Genomic DNA, 19,666 nt, shown 5'->3' with positions numbered 1-19,666 from the left:
GAGGAGCAAATTAATCCAATTTATTCCGGACCATTAAAGACGCCGCCTTCCGCGTAGAATCATACGTCATCCTCGCCGCCATATTGGAGAGGTCAAAGCGGAGAATAAAGATTAGCTGCGTTTAACTGTACCAACAGGTTTACCGTCCAAACGAGATCATATGGGATTACCTTTCACAGGTGAGAAACAACAAATTAATTCCATCAACGTGTATCATTCACTTTATTCCGGACCATTGAAGACGCCGCCTTCCGCGTAGAATCATACGTCATCCTCGCTGCCATTTTGGATAGGTCAAAGCGGAGAATAAAGATTAGCTGCGTTTAACTGTACCAACACGTTTTCTGTCCAAACGAGATCACATGGGATTACCTTTCACAGGTGAGACTGGAAAAATACTTTTCATTGTATTTGGTCATTATAATGTAATTTTACGAACAGATTTTCCTGACTTTGTGGCTAATATGAAGTCTCGCACATAATAGTTTATGCGCATGCGTCGTTACTTCTATTGTTCTGGTGTCTCCGAAGGGACCATCTTACAGCGCCCCTAGAGGTGTGGCATGTGTATTGCATCGTTTTCAGCAAGCGTTGCGTTGCCATATGGACCTGATATTTTACTGATTGTTGCCCATTTGGACGCGATATATTTTTAAATAACATCTCGTTGCCGTTGTCGTGTGGATGTAGCCTCAATCTGCTCAAAGGAAGGTCAGTTTTATAGCTTCTCTAAAGAGCTAAACTGTTTTCAGCTGTGCTAACATGATTGTACAAGGGTTTTCTAATCATCCATTAGCCTTCTGAGGCAATGAGCAAACACATTGTACCATTAGAACACTGGAGTGAGAGTTGCTGGAAATGGGCCTCTATACACCTATGGAGATATTGCACCAAAAACCAGACATTTGCAGCTAGAATAGTAATTTACCACATTAGCAATGTATAGAGTGGATTTCTGATTAGTTTAAAGTGATCTTCATTGAAAAGAACAGTGCTTTTCTTTCAAAAATAAGCACATTTCAAAGTGACCCCAAACTTTTGAACGGTGGTGTATAGTAAAACGGACTGATTGATACCATAATTCACCGATTATTCTGCTGAAGTTCAGAAGCAATATATTCCAATAGAGTAGAAATTATGAACATAAAATTTTAAGAACAAAATAACTATACTATGAGATCCAGAAACACTAACCATTATATATACACAGATCAGCACTCTGCAGTTCAGTAACAAATATCACAAAAACTAACATTATCATAAAATTTATGACTTGATGAGATATCACTAGTTTGGACAAGAGAAGCAAATAACAACAATGCTACAAATAAAAACAATTGATAACAAAACTGACTGATAATACTGTAAATCACTGATTATTATACACTGAAATAGAGTTATCAAATTACAAGATAATATATCCTGTTATGAAAACCTCCACACTAGGGTTGGGCGGTATCCAAATTTTGATACCTTTAAACTGTCTCTGTGTTTTCCCGGGGTATACGGTATTACCGAGAAAAAAATATTTTGTTTCGGCCTACTGTGTAACGTGCGCCTATACCGGCGGACCTTGTCCAGACCTGCGCCTATGCCTCAAATGTACTATTTAAAAGCAGCGTAGCGAATTGTGTGCATTGTGGTATGGATTAAGCAGCAAAGCGAATTTTGTGCATTGATGAATGGATTAAGAGATATTTCAAAGCATCACGCAACTCTTCCTTCATCTTGAAAATAGCATTCAACTGTCGTTTACACATGTCTGCGTTGAAACGCCATTTGCAGCACTATTTCACCTACTCCATCAAAAAAAAGTACACGATGAGCAGGATCATACCCTTTCAAGCATGGGAAATTAAAAAAAAAAAAGAAAAAGAATCAACCAACACCCAAGTCCGTTTAGACTGCGCGATAAACCATATTCTTCAGCGCAAATGAGGCGAACCTAATTCAAATGCGTGATAGCTGCACAAGGCAAAATCATATGGGCCCACGTCATGCCATGGCGGGGAAATTAATAATCAAATGGCCTTACCTTGCTTAAAACGTTGTCTTGATCTAACATAACTTGTTCCCCTCTCGCGCCGTGACCGTCTTCTTACATACTTTACACACAGCTTCATCTGTGTTTGCTGGCTCTCCCTTTTCGTTTGGTTTGAAACCAAAATACTGCCACACTGCCGATGTTGTATTTTTTTTTTTTGCCACTAATTCGTTATCTTGACTTGCCATCTTTCAACCGCGGTCTCAGTCTCTTGCGAAGCTTTCTGTCAGACTCCAAATGTCATGCAGGGTTGCCATGGTAACGACATAAACAACCCTGCACGCGATGAGAACTTCTTTAGGAAATTGATAGAATTAGTGAAAATACAATCACACAGTTATTCGGGATGATCTTCAATTTATTATTTTATATTATGACCTCATGTACTCCATATTTATTTAGATATTATATATATATTTTTTAAATGACGGTAATGAGACCGATACCGTTGGTACTTTTGGATACCTCGGGATACCTTCTTACCGTAATACCGCCCAACCCTACTCCACACCTCTATTGACTCTCAGATGAATGGATACAAATGAAGTTTCTATTCATCTTCATCTATCAACCCTTGAGTTCTGCGTGTTCTGACCCCATTGGCCAAGCGGTATTGGCCGGTTTCTCAAGTGGAATATTGCGCATGCGCACATCGCTCTTTCCGAATAGAAACATCTGGCGATTCATCAAAACAATATGTCGAGTGAGATGCTTCGGAAATCATGTGAATAAACTGATAAATTTGATATGTAACCCGAATATCGGCGTATTTTGGCACTTGTCCGATCGGACAAGTAACTGAGACGATGAACTTGTCCGACATAAAGTATCACTTGTCCCGGACAAGCGGACAACCGTTAATGTCGAGCCCTGATTGTTCTACTGGACCAAAGTCGGTAGTCAGGGATCGAAACGGGCGGTCGCGCACTCGCCAATGCGAGTTGGAAAGGGTACGGGCGACTAGTGACAACATGTACTCGACCGAGTGGGCGACTGGCTCGCCACGCTATATATATCAAATTACTCACTGCCTCGACGGTTTCTATCATTTTAAGCAGAACTTGGTCTATTTTACCGTTTTTTACGATAATTTCAATAGATTTTGTGAGACATTTGTCAAGTTGGCATAGACGCGGGCGCCGCCATATTGTTTATGTGCGCAGTATACACCGCTACATGCAGCATGGCTGCGCGAAGTTTCGTTTCTTCCCGTTCATTTTCGTTGCTGCCCGTGAAGACAAATGTAACTTGAACCACTATTGGTCAGATAGATTAGACCCCCGCGAAGTTTAAAAGTCCTTGGCTTGACATTTCTGACAGCTATCAAAACAAACGGATATCGCTCAACAAGTATGACGAGGCAGAGCAGCCTGCAGGTGATGAGAGGGAGTATGTGGCAGGAGATGTAGAGCCCCAGGAGAGACAGAATGAGGAGGTGGAAGATGAAGATGGCGAGGAGGCGCAGCATGATGTGGTGTATGACCCGATAGATGATGATGATGATGATCTGGATGAGGGTTTCGAAGATTGTGATGATAATGAGATGACTGAGGAAGAAGTTTATAGACAGTTGAAATTGATCACTCATGTATAATATGGTTGTATTATATGAATAAATATATAAAATCGGCTTGAAATTTGTAATTATAAATACGGACCGGTGCTACTCCATTCGGACCAGTACCTCTGAGAGGCACTTGTCCAAATGGACCAGTGCTCCCAAATTCCCGTTTCGATCCCTGGGTAGTTGAGGAGAAATAGTCGCATTTTGCAGATGACGGGCCAGTTTTTGCCTCTCAGATGTGTATAATTCCGGTATTGCCTTCTCTGTAAAATGTCTGCGACCAGGCAACTCGTATTTGGGATCGAGTGTGTTTAGTAATTTTTGGAAGCCTGGTTTTTCCACTATACTAATTTGAGATCATGTCTTCGGCAATGACGTTAGTGATTGCATCCGTTATAGCTCTCCATCTCTGACTCGGTTTCTCATATGGGGTGGCTTTGGAGAACGAGGCCGCTGTGGTCGTTTGTTTAGCTCGTGGGCAAGTCGTTCGAGGTTTAAGAGACTCTTCATACTGGACCGGGTGAGTTTTCAGGTGATGGAACATATTTGTAGTGCTGCTGCCTTTTGTGATGAGAGGGTTTTTTTTGCACACTTTACAAACTGGCATTTGCTGTTCCACATCCTCCTCGCGATATCCAAAAAAATGCCAGATGACTGACCCCTTACTAGTTCTTTTAGGAACCAATTCATCCTCTTCCATTTTTAATTTGTCGCTGAAATTGACAGAGCTTACACGGTAGCCTATGCAGCACCAGCGATTGCACGAACTGAGTCAGCGCTGTAAACCGGAACTAGGAAATCTTCCCGCAAGTTTCTTTCAGCACCGAGATGTCACCCGGGATTGGTTGGTGAGTGTGTGACGTTATTGTTTTCTTTACCCTTAGGCAGCCTCTCACGTTACTGCCTGAGGGACAGGGAGAAAACCACCGGAAAAGGTTTTAAACAAACGCAACAAACACGAAACAAACGCAAGTTGGCAGATGACCATAAAATACTCGATAGTTTCAATATAATAATTTTATGTATCTCTCACAGAATTTTCGGAGATATATCGAGTATATTCGATATATCGCACAGCCCTACTGGAAGATAAAGTGGGGTTACATTTAGAAGCTTGTAGTCATTTCTCAAATCTATTTTAAAAACAATCATTTTGACTGCTTCAAAAGATTGAAAAGCAATCAAAAGATACGTTTGATTGACTCTGTGATCGTTTGGGAAGATTCTTCAATAATTTTGTGTTTCTTTCTGCACTCTGCAAGCCGAGCATTTCAAGCTACCGCTTTAGTACCATCTTTGATTATTTTGTGTTGGAGCCCAGTCTGGATCTGTAAAATTGAAGAGATCAGCTGGTTTCCCTAATGGACAGAAAAAGCAAAATAAATGCAGCGTCATCAAAAATGATATACAGTTCTATTTAAAACGAAATAATCATAGTAGCCTTTGATTGTCGGCTCACACATTCGATGATCACGGCAAGTTTCTGCACAACCAGGCTATTAAACGATCCAGTATTTCTTGTATATTGCGATCTTTCATTAATAACTCATTTGTAGCACTTACTGTTAATAAACTGTTCACTGCAGACTCGTGTGGTTTTTCCCTTCTCATCACTGAGGTCAGCCCGGTTTATGTTGGACAGTCAATAACGTCTATGCTCCATGCACAACTCTCTTGTTTTTTCTCCTTGGTTATTTATAATTGCTGGATTTCTAATGAACTTATAAGTTCCCTTGTCTCAAATAGAGTTGCGCCCACATCCACTTAAAGCACAAAGAGTCTGCATAGTGAAGAAACTAAAGGAATTCTTGAGCGTAACAACTTCTCGGGTATATCTTCTATAGTGAATGTGTGCCATCTGAGTTTGTCAAGTCAAGTTTATTTGTATCGCGCTTTTAACAATAGACATTGTCGCAAAGCAGCTTTACAGAATTTGAACGACTTAAAACATGAGCTAATTTTATCCCTAATCTATCCCCAATGATGAAGCCTGTGGTGACGGTGGCAAGGAAAAACTCCCTCAGACGACATGAGGAAGAAACCTCGAGAGGAACCAGACTCAAAAGGGAACCCATCCTCATTTGGGCAACAACAGACAACATGACTATAACATTAACAGTTTTAACATGAAGACAGTTTCGTTGATGTTATAAACTCTTCACTGATGGAAACTTGAGTGCAAAACTGTTCATGACAACTGCAGTCCTAAAGTTAGCAAGTCAATTGTAGTCCTCAGCCATAAAAGCATTACTGTAAGAGTCCAGAGCGTCCTCCAGGTGTGATTTTCAACTGTCCACATGGGGCCGTCCTCCACAGGAGCGATGCGATGAGACTCCAACCAGACGCAGGGCACCAGGATGGATCAGGCAGGTCCGAAGAGCAGAAGAGGTTCAGCATCTCGATCCCAGAACCAACATGTAACTCAGAGGGACAGATTTGGGGGGAGGGGGTGAGAGAGAAAACGCAGGTGGTTAGGTATGCCCAATGTCACCTGAATAAGTAGGAACAGTATACATTTTGCGCCGAGTGCAAGCAGGGACTCCAGCAACTAACTATGACAGCATAACTAAAAGCGGAGAGCCAGAAGGTAACACAGGCATGAGGGGCCCCGGGACATAAAGCAGCAGCCACTACACCGTCAACAAACTCGAGTGAGCAAGCGAGTGGGGACTGACAGCATCCATACATCCCAGTTTACCAAAACACTCTATGTCTGAGGACCCTCCAGATCTACACCTTTACCTCATAAACACCATTAACACAAGACTTGACTGAACAGATATGTTTTCAGCCTAGACTTAAACACTGAGACTGTGCCTGATTCCCGAACACTACTTGGAAGGCTGTTCCATAACTGTGGGGCTTTGTAAGAAAAGGCTCCGCCCCCTGATGTAGCCTTCACTATACGAGGTACCAGCATATAGCCTGCACCTTTTGATCTAAGTAGGCGTGGCGGGTCATAGAGGAGCAGAAGTTCACTCAGGTACTGTGATGCGAGACCATTCAGTGCTTTAAAGGTCAATAGTAGTATTTTATAATCAATACAAAACAGCGGTTGCGTTAGACTTTTTCATTGTCCGTCATTTTGACGGACAGGGTCGTAAAAATTCCGTCATTGTCCATTATTATCTGTCATTTTATTTTAACTTTTAAATGACCATGTATATAGGCTATAAATGCTATATATTTAATAACTTGTGTTTTCATGGACTCATTTTCATTTAAAAATTAATTCACAGAACAAGCTTGTATTATTTAATCATTTATTTATGTATTTATGATGCAAAAAGATGAACAGAGATTCTGACGTTCGATCACTTGTGAACCCATTTTCCCTCCGCTAAAAACATTGCGGCTGTTGAGCCTTAACGGGCATATGAACAATGTTGTTTTACAACGTAGCGAGACAATTGCAGTTAAAATATGAACTACAACGGTTTAAATGACAGTCTAATTTGACCTGTTTGCGTGAGCTCAAACCTTCCTTCTGGCCCGCATGGATTTAAATTGGGAGCTCGCTTGTGCATAATCAAAGTCGTCAATGGAGACTGCTGCCGAGGCAATTGTCATTAAATTTTGCGTCTTTGCCTCGGACAGACGACTTCTCATTGACGTTTTAATTTTATTCTGAAGGCTGAACCTGCGCTCTGCTGCGACACTGGAGACTGGAATAACCAGCGCCACTTCAGCCAAAGTTCTGAAGTCGGGAAACATTTCTCCCAGGGAAGTGATCAGAAGCCGGCAAGAGCCTCTGAAAGTTGGATTTCCCGACCCTGCTAGTCCTCTCTTCATAGGGAGGAAATCCTGCAGCATGCCGTCTTTCTGCACCAGTGGTGCAGCTGCACCCCGCGGTGACCCGTAGTGGGCTGACACGGAAGGTCTTAAATAAAACGAAGTTATGTTTAAATGTTAGTTTGTCTACCCATGCTCTCATTAAAATGATAGTTTAGCAGATATTCGAGCAGTGATGTTCCTAAGCTTACTGGGGAAGAATACAATAAATCGGCATTTGTTTCATTTTAAAAACAAGAAAACAACTAGCCTAAATGAGCGCTATTGCATTAAGACGTACAGGCAGGGAAACGACACAAACATCCCAATGCATCTCTTTTTTTAATAGCAAAAATGACGTGTCTTCTGCAGAGAAGGGAAACATTAATACAGCTCACTGTGCTAGTGGTTAGAAAAGTGAGAGCGCGGTCAGGAGCGCGATGGGGGGAACAGCCTTGCGCAGTGGCTACAGTGTATACATGAACAGCCTATGCACCGAACATCAAGACGCCGCAACGTCGGCTCAGACTGAAAGTGACGGCAATGAAGACTATTGGCCCTTTTCCACTACCCTTTTTCAGCTCACTTCAGCTTGCTTCAGCTCACTTCAGCCCGACACGGCTCGCGTTTCGACTACCAAAAACCAGCACGACTCAGCTCGCTTCAGCCCTGCTTAGCCCCTAAAACTCGCACCGTTTTGGAGTGGGGCTGAAGCGAGCCAAAGCAAGCCGAGTGAGGCTGGGGGCGTGAGCAGACACTCCCCTGTGCACTGATTGGTGAGGAGGAGTGTCCTCACATGCCCACACACGCCCCGCGAGCACGCTGGGATCTGTAAACACCGCAAACCCGGAAGGAGAAGAATTACGAATTACGAGAATTTCTGAAGCCTTATGCGCCTCGCCTCATCTATACGCTCTTGCCAGTATCTGTCCGCGTTGTCGGGTCGTGAGACTACCGCTTAAAAGCTCACTGATGTCACTGTTTGCGCTGCTTAACGACATCACGTGACGGCCACCCACTTTCGCTAACTCCACCCAATGTGTCCACCCACTTCCAGCCAGCACGGTTCAGCTCGGTTGTAGTTGAAATGCAACTCCAACAGCCCCGCTCAGCCCAACTCAGCACGGCACGGCTCAGCCCGACTCAGCCGCGTTTGTAGTGGAAAAGCGGCATATGTATACTGTATGTAAGAAAACTCTGCCACAACTTGCCAATCATTTCAATTGTGTTTCATTATGCTTTATTATTGTTGTTATTATTAGGCTATTATTGTTATTGGTAATGGTAACGGTAAACATCCGTCAAAATGACCGACGGCCTTCAGATTTTTCCGTCATAGCTAAAAAAAATCCGTCAGTGACGGACAATTGTCGGTTAACGTGACCTACGATACGAAATTTGATTGGGAGCCAATGCAGTGTGGATAAGACAGGGGTGATGTGGTCATATTTTCTAGTTCTAGTAAGGACTCTTGCTGCTGCATTTTGAACTAACTGGAGTTTGTTTATGCACTTATTGGAACATCCAGACAGTAAGGCATTACAATAATCCAACCTGGAGGGAACGAAAGCATGAACTAGTTTTTCCGCGTCATGTAGCGACATTAAATTTCTTATCTTAGCAATATTTCTGAGATGAAAGAAAGCTGTCCGGGTAATGTTATCAATGTGAGTTTCGAATGAAAGACTGGGGTCAGTAATCACTCCGAGGTCTTTTACTGCTGCACGTGTGTGTATCCTCCAACATAGCCCACTTCTGGTTCAAAGCCTCATGCAAAATTAGCTATGATGTCATTTGCAAATGAAGAATACTACACTGTTCCTCACAGGAGTAGTGTCCAGGGCGTGAGAATGAACATTTACTGCCCAGTCACATGATCTCTCTGTCTCAATCTCCCTCCGTCCACATGCCTTATTAGTTTACCCAGTTTCATTATGAAAGCCTACCAAGAATTTATCAATCATCTGAATTAAAATGTTTGCGTAAACCACTGTCACTATCGAGTAAAAGTATGAACATGTCCTTTAGTCCATTTAAGAGCAATAATGACCATGTCTAATGACTTTCACTGCCAGAACCTGCCCTGCTTCTGCATTAGAGCATTCACAGCGTGCGTTTTTCTGTCAAATAACTTCTATCAGTCCCCCCAGGATTCCGCGGGCCTTTTTTGTGATTGTTGCGGGCTAAAATGTCTGATGTTGCAGGGGGTCTTCTAATAAATTGCGCTGAAAGTTGCGGTGTTTTTTAGGTTTTTGTTGCGATTACATTGTGGGAGGAAGTGAAAGTTGCGAGAAATTGTTACGATTTTCTCTTTTTGTGATTAAAATTGAGTGATATGTTAAATATTAAGTTATTACTGAAAAACTATTGATAAAAAAACAAAGACACTGAGAAATGGTCCTATAAACAACTTTACCAATATAAAAGATTACCAGGACTACAAAAATGCAGAAAAATAGGCTTTACTGATCCAAATGCACCTGTTGGTTCAAAAGTTAAAGTGCAGAGAACCTCACAGCACAACATGAAGTTACCTTAAAATATAATATAAATGCCTCAGCTTTCATGTAAGAAAAAAAACTATTAATACTAGTACTGTGTGCAGGCAGTCTCTCCTGAAGACTAAATTAAACAATAATTATAAACTAATAAAATAAATGGCTCAGGCTTCATAGAAGAAAAAAAACAATTTGAGCAGAATCTCACAGTATAATGCTGAAGCTGCCTAAACAATGGAAAATAAAATACCATTTTGGCAAAAACGTTGGCATCCATTAATTTCATGTATTAAGTAAAAGAATAATGTAAAGTGCACACAGTCCTTCACTGTAAACATAACACACTTTCAGTAACAGAATTTAAGCCTATATAAACACTGACTCGCACATGCAGTGTTGCCAGATACTGCTGACGTTTTCCAGCCCAAAATATGTTCAAAACCCACCAAAATGCACTTGAAACCGCCCAACTGGGCGGGAAGCCACCCAATCTGGCAACACTGGAAGTAAGGCGGAAGGTAGTTTATCGACGTCACCTCAAGACGACGCCAACGATTGGTCAAATTTGCGGGAAAGTTGCGGTGATTGGATATAATTGCAACACCACCCTGAATTCACGGGGATTGGTTGAAGTTGCAAATCGCAACATCGCGAAATCCTGGAGGGTCTGTTCGATATGCGAAGATTTGCTCACAGTCTGTATATCTTCATTCTGAGCATGGATTCTGAATGAGCTGTTTATCCTAAACCAGACATGCTGTATGTAATCTGTGTGTGTATAAAGTGAGGTTTGGTGTCAGCATTAATGTGAACGTAACAGCACAGCGTGCAGGAGTGAGTTCACACAGCTTTTCATTTTAAACACAGTTGAATTGTTTCCGTTTCAGTCTTAAACATGATTAATAAAGGAACAGTGAGTGCAGGAAGGTCGTATTGAGCTCTGTTCACGTAGGAGATTATATCTTAGAAAAAGTGTATTGTGACAATTTATGGCGATATATTGATCTTACATGATCATATTACCCAGCCCTGGTGTGAACGGAAACCTATAGGTGTTCTGAGGTCGAGGAAGACTGACACGATAAAAAAGGACATAAACACTTTTGATAAAACCTTTTTATTTCTGGTCTGATTCCCAAACAGTGACCTTCATGTTGGTAATCTTTAGTGCTGGGCGTAAATTTGATACATTTATCATGTTATTGACATTAAATTAAGTTAAACTATCACCAGTGACATTAAAAAAACAAAATACAATTACAACCACTGCTTGGAAGCAGCTGATTCAATGATCTTTATAAGTGTAAAATGCTAATATTTATATCGCGTACACTGTAACCGCGCTACAACAAACTCTCTTACTATGAGCTTTCACATATAACAAACTAAGCTTGTGTCCCTGCCTTTAATGGCGATGAGTCGGAGTCTTCAAAAATAAAATTCACCGTGTCACATCCACACATTGGCGCTTGGAGCGTGCAGTAACATTAGGACTACAGTACCATGCGCCTGTTCCGGGTTAGAGTGCAATCACAGCGTGCGCTTATAAGCGCACTCTAAACACACAGACTTGAAGTGTGTGTGCTGTACCAAGTGTCTCACATTACCAATCCTTTATATCTGTGTATTGCCGTTCTGGTTTTGACTTTTTGTGTATTTGGACTCTGCCTTTCATCTATGCCTCCACCGTTCTGTTTGTGACCGTTGCCCATTTCATGACCCTACCTTTTTGTCTTACATTTTTGTCCAGTTTGCCTGCCTGTTTGTAAATAAACACACTTTCTGTAATTACATCTGTCATTTGCCTGTTTACAGACACACTGAGCCATGTGCTTCCTTATGGTGAGATATAAATGACATCAGTGATTTGCGTCACATGAGTGAACTAAATGGTGAAGATTTAGAAAACAGAGTGAGTCAGTGTGTGGACGTTGACGCGATACGATACACCGCTAACCTCTGTCATTTCCATAACAGACGAAGAAATCAATCATCGCCTCTGTTCTTGATCCTTTACAGGCCGAGAAATTCATATATTTTTTTCAGCAGCCAGCCGGACTAGTTCCCTTCCAGAGTAACTCGCCAACCAGAAAATCAACTCGCCAGAATTTGTTCATGTATGAATTTTACTTCTGTCAAAAATAACGCAAAAGAGAGTCGTTACCATTGTTCACGACTAATGTGCATTTATTTCAAGACCTGAGTATTCTGATACTGTTGTTAAACACATAAATGAGAACAACACAGAGCACCATAATATAATATCAACAAATAATAATATATTGGAAAACTTGGCAACTTGGTGTATGAGTATTGAAAACAAATATACTGACTATCATGACTATAGCACCCGAAATATGCCCAACATGCTTTCTGTATTTAACCATTTATGAGAGAGAAAGCATTAGGAGCTTCATATTGACGAGGAATCGGCTTGAAAAAAAATTAATTATTCCATAAAAATCGTATTGCAGCCCAGGCCTACCCTGCTCCCACGCTTGCTTAGAAGTCCTTTGTCGTTTCTCCTTCTCGTACGCTTTATCGGTGGCCTTTTTCTCCTCTTCAGACCAAGGTCACTTTGTCCCCGTCTCTGGCGGTTTCTGTACACCTTTCAGAAAATTCCACATCGCAACAGAGCTTTGGCAGATGTAGATGTAAACAACAACAAAAACACGTGTTTAAATGGGCGATAATGTGGCCACATCCAGGGCTCGAAATTAACTTTTTTTCTTTGTGTCCCCCAGTGGTCCCGAATTCTGTGTTGTATTGTCCCGAATGGAAGCAATAGTGTCCCCATTTTTTTTCCTCTCTGAAATAACCAGTGGTTAATATTATCATATGAAGTTACTATTATATTTGTAACTATGCGATTTTGAACCCTTTATATCATTTTTACAATAAGTCACAAGACACAAGCGACACATGTCCTATACATCATCTACTTCAAAATTACAGTTATTGCATTTTCAGTTTATTAAACTTTGGCGATCTCACTGTATGAATAGATACCCGTTTATTTAAAGGGGCCAACTAGCTCATTCAGAAAATGTTTCAACTCACTACATCTGCAGTACACTTTAGTTGAAAATAAGACCCCTTTTATGTTCATTTCATCTACTTATACCTTGAATATCTGTTGGCACTTGTAAGGCCAACTTATAATTTTCACCATTACCGTTATCCATTTTTATGAACTTTCCGTTATCCATTACCGTTATCCGTGTTTATGAACTTTCCGTTATCCATTTTTATGAACTTTCCGTTATCCATTACCGTTATCCATTTTTATGAACTTTCCGTTATCCATTACCGTTATCCATTTTTATGAACTTTCCGTTATCCATTACCGTTATCCATTTTTATGAACTTTCCGTTATCCATTTTATGAACTTTCGCTGCCGAAACGTGGGTGCGAATGTTAGCACCATCAGCATAGTGCCAGGTCCGAGCCTAGTTGTGCTGCTGACTGACTAAACTTTCTGAACTAGAAAGACACCAAGAAAACTCACTTATTCTGTTGAACGGTATCTTCCGTCAATATCATCCACATCATTCCTGTTGTATTTTATAACGTGTCTAACAGTGTTCATTCAGTTCATTCAGTTGCTAGCGTTGCCTGCAGACCAGGCGATGACACTTTGGATCCTGAAGGTCCCGGAGACGTTATGTCTGGGCTTTCAGTTTCTTCCCCGCGGTCGGTCCGCTTCAACCACTTCAGCATTTTTGTTCTGGCAAGAGTTGGCGCAGCGTGTGCGCTAGCAATTCCATTCCAAGTCCATATAACGCGGACTCCGGCCGAAGATTCTAGAACAGAATGCGCTGCTCTGTAGCCTACGGATGCAGGTGCATCGAAAGTGGAGCTACTATGTATTTTTCGCTGTTAACGTTTTAAAATTAAAATTGACAAATTAGGTGAATGTCTACGTATGTGTTACGGCTTTGTAAATAATATTAATGTAGAACTTTTTTTTCTAGATCTATTTTTTTCCATTGTCCCGGGATTGTCCCAGATATGATAATTTTGTGTCCCGATGACATTTTTTATGGTCCCCGGGACGTCGGGACACCGTTAGTTTCGAGCGCTGGCCACATCTATTGCATTTGATAATGTGATTACCGCGATATTCAGCGAGATGCGTTATATGCATGCACAGTAGTGAAAACACTTTTTTTTTTTTTTTTCCCCAAGAGAGTACGTTTTTGCGTGACTTTAGATTTGGTCTTAATTTTTTTTGGAACATGGTATGAAAAAGTCTTAAATTTAACTTGGACAAACCTGTAGACACCCTGCTTATGCAAAAAAAAAAAAGAAGAACCTGCAGGGAAAGTCCCCCCCGTAGAGGAGATATCAGGCGCCTTATTTCTGTTCACACACTGACTTGTGTTTAAGTGCACATGGTTGAGAGTGAGTCTCCCTTTCGTCATCTCAACATACTGACATTTCCATAAAGAGGAAACTGCTCTGCGTCTTGCTGTTATAATAAAATAATCAGTGATAAGTGCAGTTAGTGTTATTCCTTTGAAGTGAATCGTTTTCCTGTAACAGCACGTCCTGAAGTGTGTTATTCCTCTTCCACCTCAGCCAGCAATTACATTAATATAACCCTGCACTACTGTCAGAGCTGCTCTCATAGAGAATTAATCAACACCACCTGACCAGTCAGAGCCCAGAACTCAACAATGCTGTGATACTAAATAAAATATTCCAGGGCTTTATTTCTACTTAAGTGATTATCTTTGGTGAATTATTTTCCTTTTGCTTTCTGTAGCTAAGAAGAATAAGAAGAAGGGGAAGACTTTAACCCTGACGGACTTCCTGGCGGAGGACAGCAGTGGTTCCGGACCACCTGTTTATCCCGCCGCAAAGGCCACCAGTTGGGCTGATGAGACCGAAGACCTGGATGGAGAAGGTGAGCCGGAGTTAAACGAGGAGTGAAGTGTTGTTCAGTCTTTACTTCAGCACAGGCGCGAACATGTAGAGTGTAGGCGTAGCTCATACGGTTTTAGACCTGTTGCTATGGCGATTTGACTGAAAAACTAGCAAAATCATGTCCATCAATATTAAAGTGCATACCACGGGTAAATTCAGGAGCGAGATCAATGTAATTCTCCTGTTTTATATTAAACTCTGGTCAAATATCTGTCACATTTTGTGCAATACCAGAAAAATTCAGTTGAAATCGAGCCGTTTGAGGCGAATTGGTCCGCCTCTGAACAAACTTGGCGTTTGGATTTCCCGGCAAACATTGATTTTCGTGACGTCGCGTGCGGGACGCCTCCCTCTGAATCCTACGTCAGCGCTGGTTTGTTTATGAGAAAACGACCTGGTGGTTTTCTGCAAATTTCTTCAACGTTATCGCGTAATTATTAAAATGGTTAACAGATGTATCGTAGGAGGGTGTAGCAACACCAGTCTTGATGGGATTAAAACTCATCGTTTCACAAAAGACCGGACAATGAGAGAGAAATGGGAGCGCTTGGTCTACACAGGCTGTGCACTGAAACCGTGCAAAGCTCTCGCAGCCTGCTGACGCTTCCGCAGGTGACGTCACGAATCTGGCTCCAGACTCCCTTGGGATTTTTCCAGACGCGTTTTGTTATTTTATTTTTTTCTGCTGTAGACAGATGGCCTTGTGCAAAATTACCCTTCTGGATGAGCGTGTAAAGGGACATACTTTCATATAAAAAAAAACACGAAATTGGTCTGGAATATACACTTTAAAAGGGTAACCTACAGTGTTTCACAGTGGATTTTTTTTCATACACTTATGAAGGTTGTTTATCTGGAAAATATTTATTCAGGACTAAAAGAGTTGGATAAAAATGTGTAAAGTGCCATTGTTTAATATTAAATTAAATTTTTTTTATTTTCAGAATACTTTTTCTCAGCCTATTGAATAAATTCTTTTTAATTTCTTGTCTTGTTCCTTTTATCGACAACATCTGACTTGTTGCTGAGATTCTCTCTGTTATCCTTTGTGTTTTGACCTTTTAACAGGCTTGAACTCCTCTCTCTCTCTCTCTCTCTCTCTCTCACTCACTCACTCACTCACTCACTCACTCACTCACTCATCTACCTACCTCTGTGTCTCTCTCTGCAGTGTCTACTTCCTGGCACACCCCTGAAGATTCGTATCGTGCTCCACCCATCGATCGCTCCATCCTGCCCACGGCTCCTCGTGCGGCCCGGGAGCCGAATGTTGACCGGTCACGTCTGCCCCGCAGCCCACCCTACACCGCCTTCCTTGGAAATCTGCCCTATGATGTCACCGAGGAGTCCATCAAACAGTTCTTCAGAGGCCTCGCGGTGAGACGAGTGTGAATGAAATACACGTTCGTGATGTTCTCAGCCACACGCAGTGAAAACGGTCACTCGTTGATTCATTCTTTCTCTTTAGAGCAATGCTTCCAGACTGTGTTTTGTTTGTTTACGGTTTTATTCCTCTCATCATCGTACCGAACGCTGACTCCAAAACGTTCCCGCACAGCGGATTTGGAAGGCGATGGTGCCTCTTCAGAGTTGCTTCTGTCTGTCTCACTAGTGTTCGCCATTGTGACTTTGGAGCTGAGAGAAGATTTCTTTTAGTTTTCCGTCTCTTCTCCAACTCGTATTTGCGTGCAGAGCGCTAAGGGGCTCCAGAGATGTTCTCTGGATCTGAATGCACGACGTGCGTGTAGTCCGCAGTGCAATAAACAAATTTTGAAAATAATGGGCATATCGTAGTACCACAGTTCACGTGTGGCTTGAGCTGTATGGGCGTATGAACACTTGAGTAACATACAGTGTACCGTTCTCAGCTGTAGGTTACACTCTGGGGCTGCGCTCTGAGGTTACTCTGTCTGATTCCGCTATGAGGTTCCGTTTTTAAAGTTATGCTTTGAAGTTTCTGTGAGGTTGCGTTTTTATCCCCCGCTGGGTGAAAGGCCTGAAGGGGTATTATGTCGTGATGATGTCCGTCCGTCTGTCCCGGGAACGGTACTCACCTTCTGAAATCGACTCCTCTCAATTTTTGGAGGAATTTCATGAAACTTGGCAGGATTCTTTGTTATACTGGCATGCCATTTGGTCGCGGATCCGCGAAACTTTGTGGATTTGAATAAAATTTTGAAAATTTTGTGAAATGCCAAAATACTCAAAAATCGAGAGAGGTGTTGACTTGCGGTAAATGTGCAAACGTAACATTTGCTATTTTGCATCCGATTCCATGTCCCATTCCGTGTTTTACGGGCTGACCTTGACTCCGATTATGCGTGTGTAACGAGGTTCGTGATTGGAAGAAAATGTGTCAAGCGTTAGTAATGTAGCCAATCGGCAACGTGAATATATTCTGCTTGTTTACAACGTGGTAACCGCATTTCGAAGTTAGAAAGCGAATGTTTTGAACAATGGCAAAAATTATTGATTGAAAAGAAGAAAACTGAGCGAGGGAATTTGATAGTGGGTGCAGAGTGAAATGGAATTGGGAATGGTGTTCAAAACCGTTAAGTCATTTATAACGATAAAGAAATGGACACCACTGCGGGCGAATATTACCGGAAAGTTGACATTGCTGGTAAATGCAGGTGCGTCTTGTGTGATGCAGAGACTGACTATGCTGATCGTGGTTGCGTTGCGTTGCCCTGGTCGACCGTATCAGAACAAAAGCACACACACGGAAACTGTTTAAAAAGCGGCCAAATCATCAACTGCCGAGTAACTTTTTCACTCATCGCCGGGAAGATGCACAAAAACAAGATTTGACATGCGGCATTAGCCCTGTTTACTTACAGGCCTCGGGAAAGCCTGCAGCTACACCGTCTCAGCGTCTGACACCGTTTGTGGACAGGAAAGCACACATTGAGGTAAGAAACCACTTTTTGCCGAAGTTTTTGGCACTTTCCTCTTAACTGTCAAACAATGCAAAGAATATAATATATCCTAACTATAGAGGAAAGTTTCAAATTTAGAATGAAATGCTACTGATTTGACATTTAGATCTAGTTTTGAGTTACTTACAATTGCAAAATAATGAAAATACCTCACTAAAGTAATTTTATGCAGATAAAACTTATTTAATATTTAGATCTACTGCAGGCTAAGTTTGACTAATCAAATGTAGTTTAGTGTACATGTGAGTCTTCGTAATACACAACAGAACAGTTAGTGAATCTAATAGGCTGATATGCTTTTGCATGAAACTGTTAATGTTGTGGTTTAATGCTTCTCGAATTTAAATATTGTACATGTTGATATTAGCAGATATGTACTGTGATTTTAACTTTTAAAACTTTTTTTTTTCAGGCTTTAATTTTTGCTTTTGCTGCGGAGAAAGCTCTGGCCATGAGTGATGTAGAAGATCCTGTAGCCTTGTGTAAAGAAGTAGCTAAAGATTTAAAAAAAAACAAGCCTTGGATGCACTTCACATGGCAAGAAGTAGTGCAACTTACAAGCTGATTCATGGACTGGGGAAAACTTTGAAAGATTGTTCCACCCAAGAAAAAGAAAAAGCATGCTGCCAACTTAGGATGTGTAATTTTTCAGCAGTATAATAAAGTTATGAGCTATGAAATAATGTACATTGTTTTTGTATTAACTAATTTTGAAAAATGCTATCCTGTTTCAGTAATATTTACTGAAAATGAACTTATCAAACATCATTACCATTTTTAATAAGTTTTAGTAGCCCTCCACGAGTCAGAGGAGTGGAGCCAGTCAGATGAAATACCCCTCAGTGGTCATGAGATTTCTTGAAAGCGTGAAAAATTATGTTCTTGTAATTTGAAAGTTTCTCAAATTTTAAAATATCGTCACTGTCAGGTCAAAACCTGCTATGTGACATTTTTCCTTTTTTACAGGAGATGTAAAAAACTGAATAAAACTCTGAAATAACAAGCTGAGAAGCCAGTAAAAGTTTACTTGTTCTATTATTAGCTTGGTCAGTTAAATATCCATCAAAATAGCTAATTGCAGCATTATATTAGTGTAAATTGCAAAAGAGAACCCAATTTGACCTAAATTGTCTCATAGCAGGTTTTGAACTGACAGCGACGATATGTGCTATGAATTCTGTGAAAAGGTCCTGGCTTCTGGCCCCCAGACCCCCCAGTAGGGCATTGCCCCTGCCCCCACACCCCCTGGCTTGACATTCACTTTTTTTTTTAGATATCCCCAGTGGCATGCCTGGTTATATGTTGGTAATACATTATATTGTACTTTTGTTCAGTTTGGTTGCATTTTACGAGAGTTACAGCCCTTGATTAACAAAATTGTGCTTTGACAATTTCATGAGAGTGTGTTTTCCTTCTGAAATCAACTTCTCACAATTTGTGAAGGAATTTCACCAAACTTGGCAAAAGGCATTGTTATACATCAGTAATATGCATGTTGTTGTTTTCAATTCGGTTGTATTTTACCAGAGTTGTGGCCCTTGATTAACAACCTTGTACTTTCACAATTTCATGAAGGTGTGCTTGCCTTCTGACATCAACTCCTCTCACAAGCTTTGGATGAATTTCTCGAAGCTTGGCAAAACGCTTTGTTATATGACAGTTATATGCATATTGCGATTTCACTTAATTCAGGCAAATTTTACCAGAGTTACAGCCCTTGATTGTTAAACTTTTACTTTGGCAATTTCATTAAGTTGTGCTTGCTTTCTGAAATCAACTTCCCTCACAATTTTTGTTATCCCCCGCTGGCCAAAAGACCCAAAGGGGATGATGTCATGGCGATGTCCATCTGTCCTGGGAAGGGTACTCACCTTCTGAAATCAACTCCTCTCACAATTTTTGGAGGAATTTGGGCTCAAC

At 41.2% G+C, this 19,666-nt stretch overlaps 1 protein-coding gene across 1 annotated transcript in view; it reads left to right on the top strand.

The window, feature by feature from the left end:
• Window positions 1-19,666, top strand: part of eif4bb (eukaryotic translation initiation factor 4Bb) — a 67,374-nt gene that overhangs the window by 8,813 nt on the left and 38,895 nt on the right. The window contains exons 2-3 of the mRNA XM_060920206.1: window positions 14,647-14,787; window positions 15,979-16,184. Of these exons, the coding sequence (XP_060776189.1) occupies window positions 14,647-14,787; window positions 15,979-16,184 (347 nt within the window). The remainder of the gene's footprint in view (window positions 1-14,646; window positions 14,788-15,978; window positions 16,185-19,666) is intronic.

This window comes from Neoarius graeffei, chromosome 4 (assembly GCF_027579695.1).
Source record: "Neoarius graeffei isolate fNeoGra1 chromosome 4, fNeoGra1.pri, whole genome shotgun sequence".
Classification (NCBI taxonomy): Eukaryota; Metazoa; Chordata; class Actinopteri; order Siluriformes; family Ariidae; genus Neoarius; species Neoarius graeffei.
This window is presented reverse-complemented; position numbering and strand designations above follow the sequence as displayed.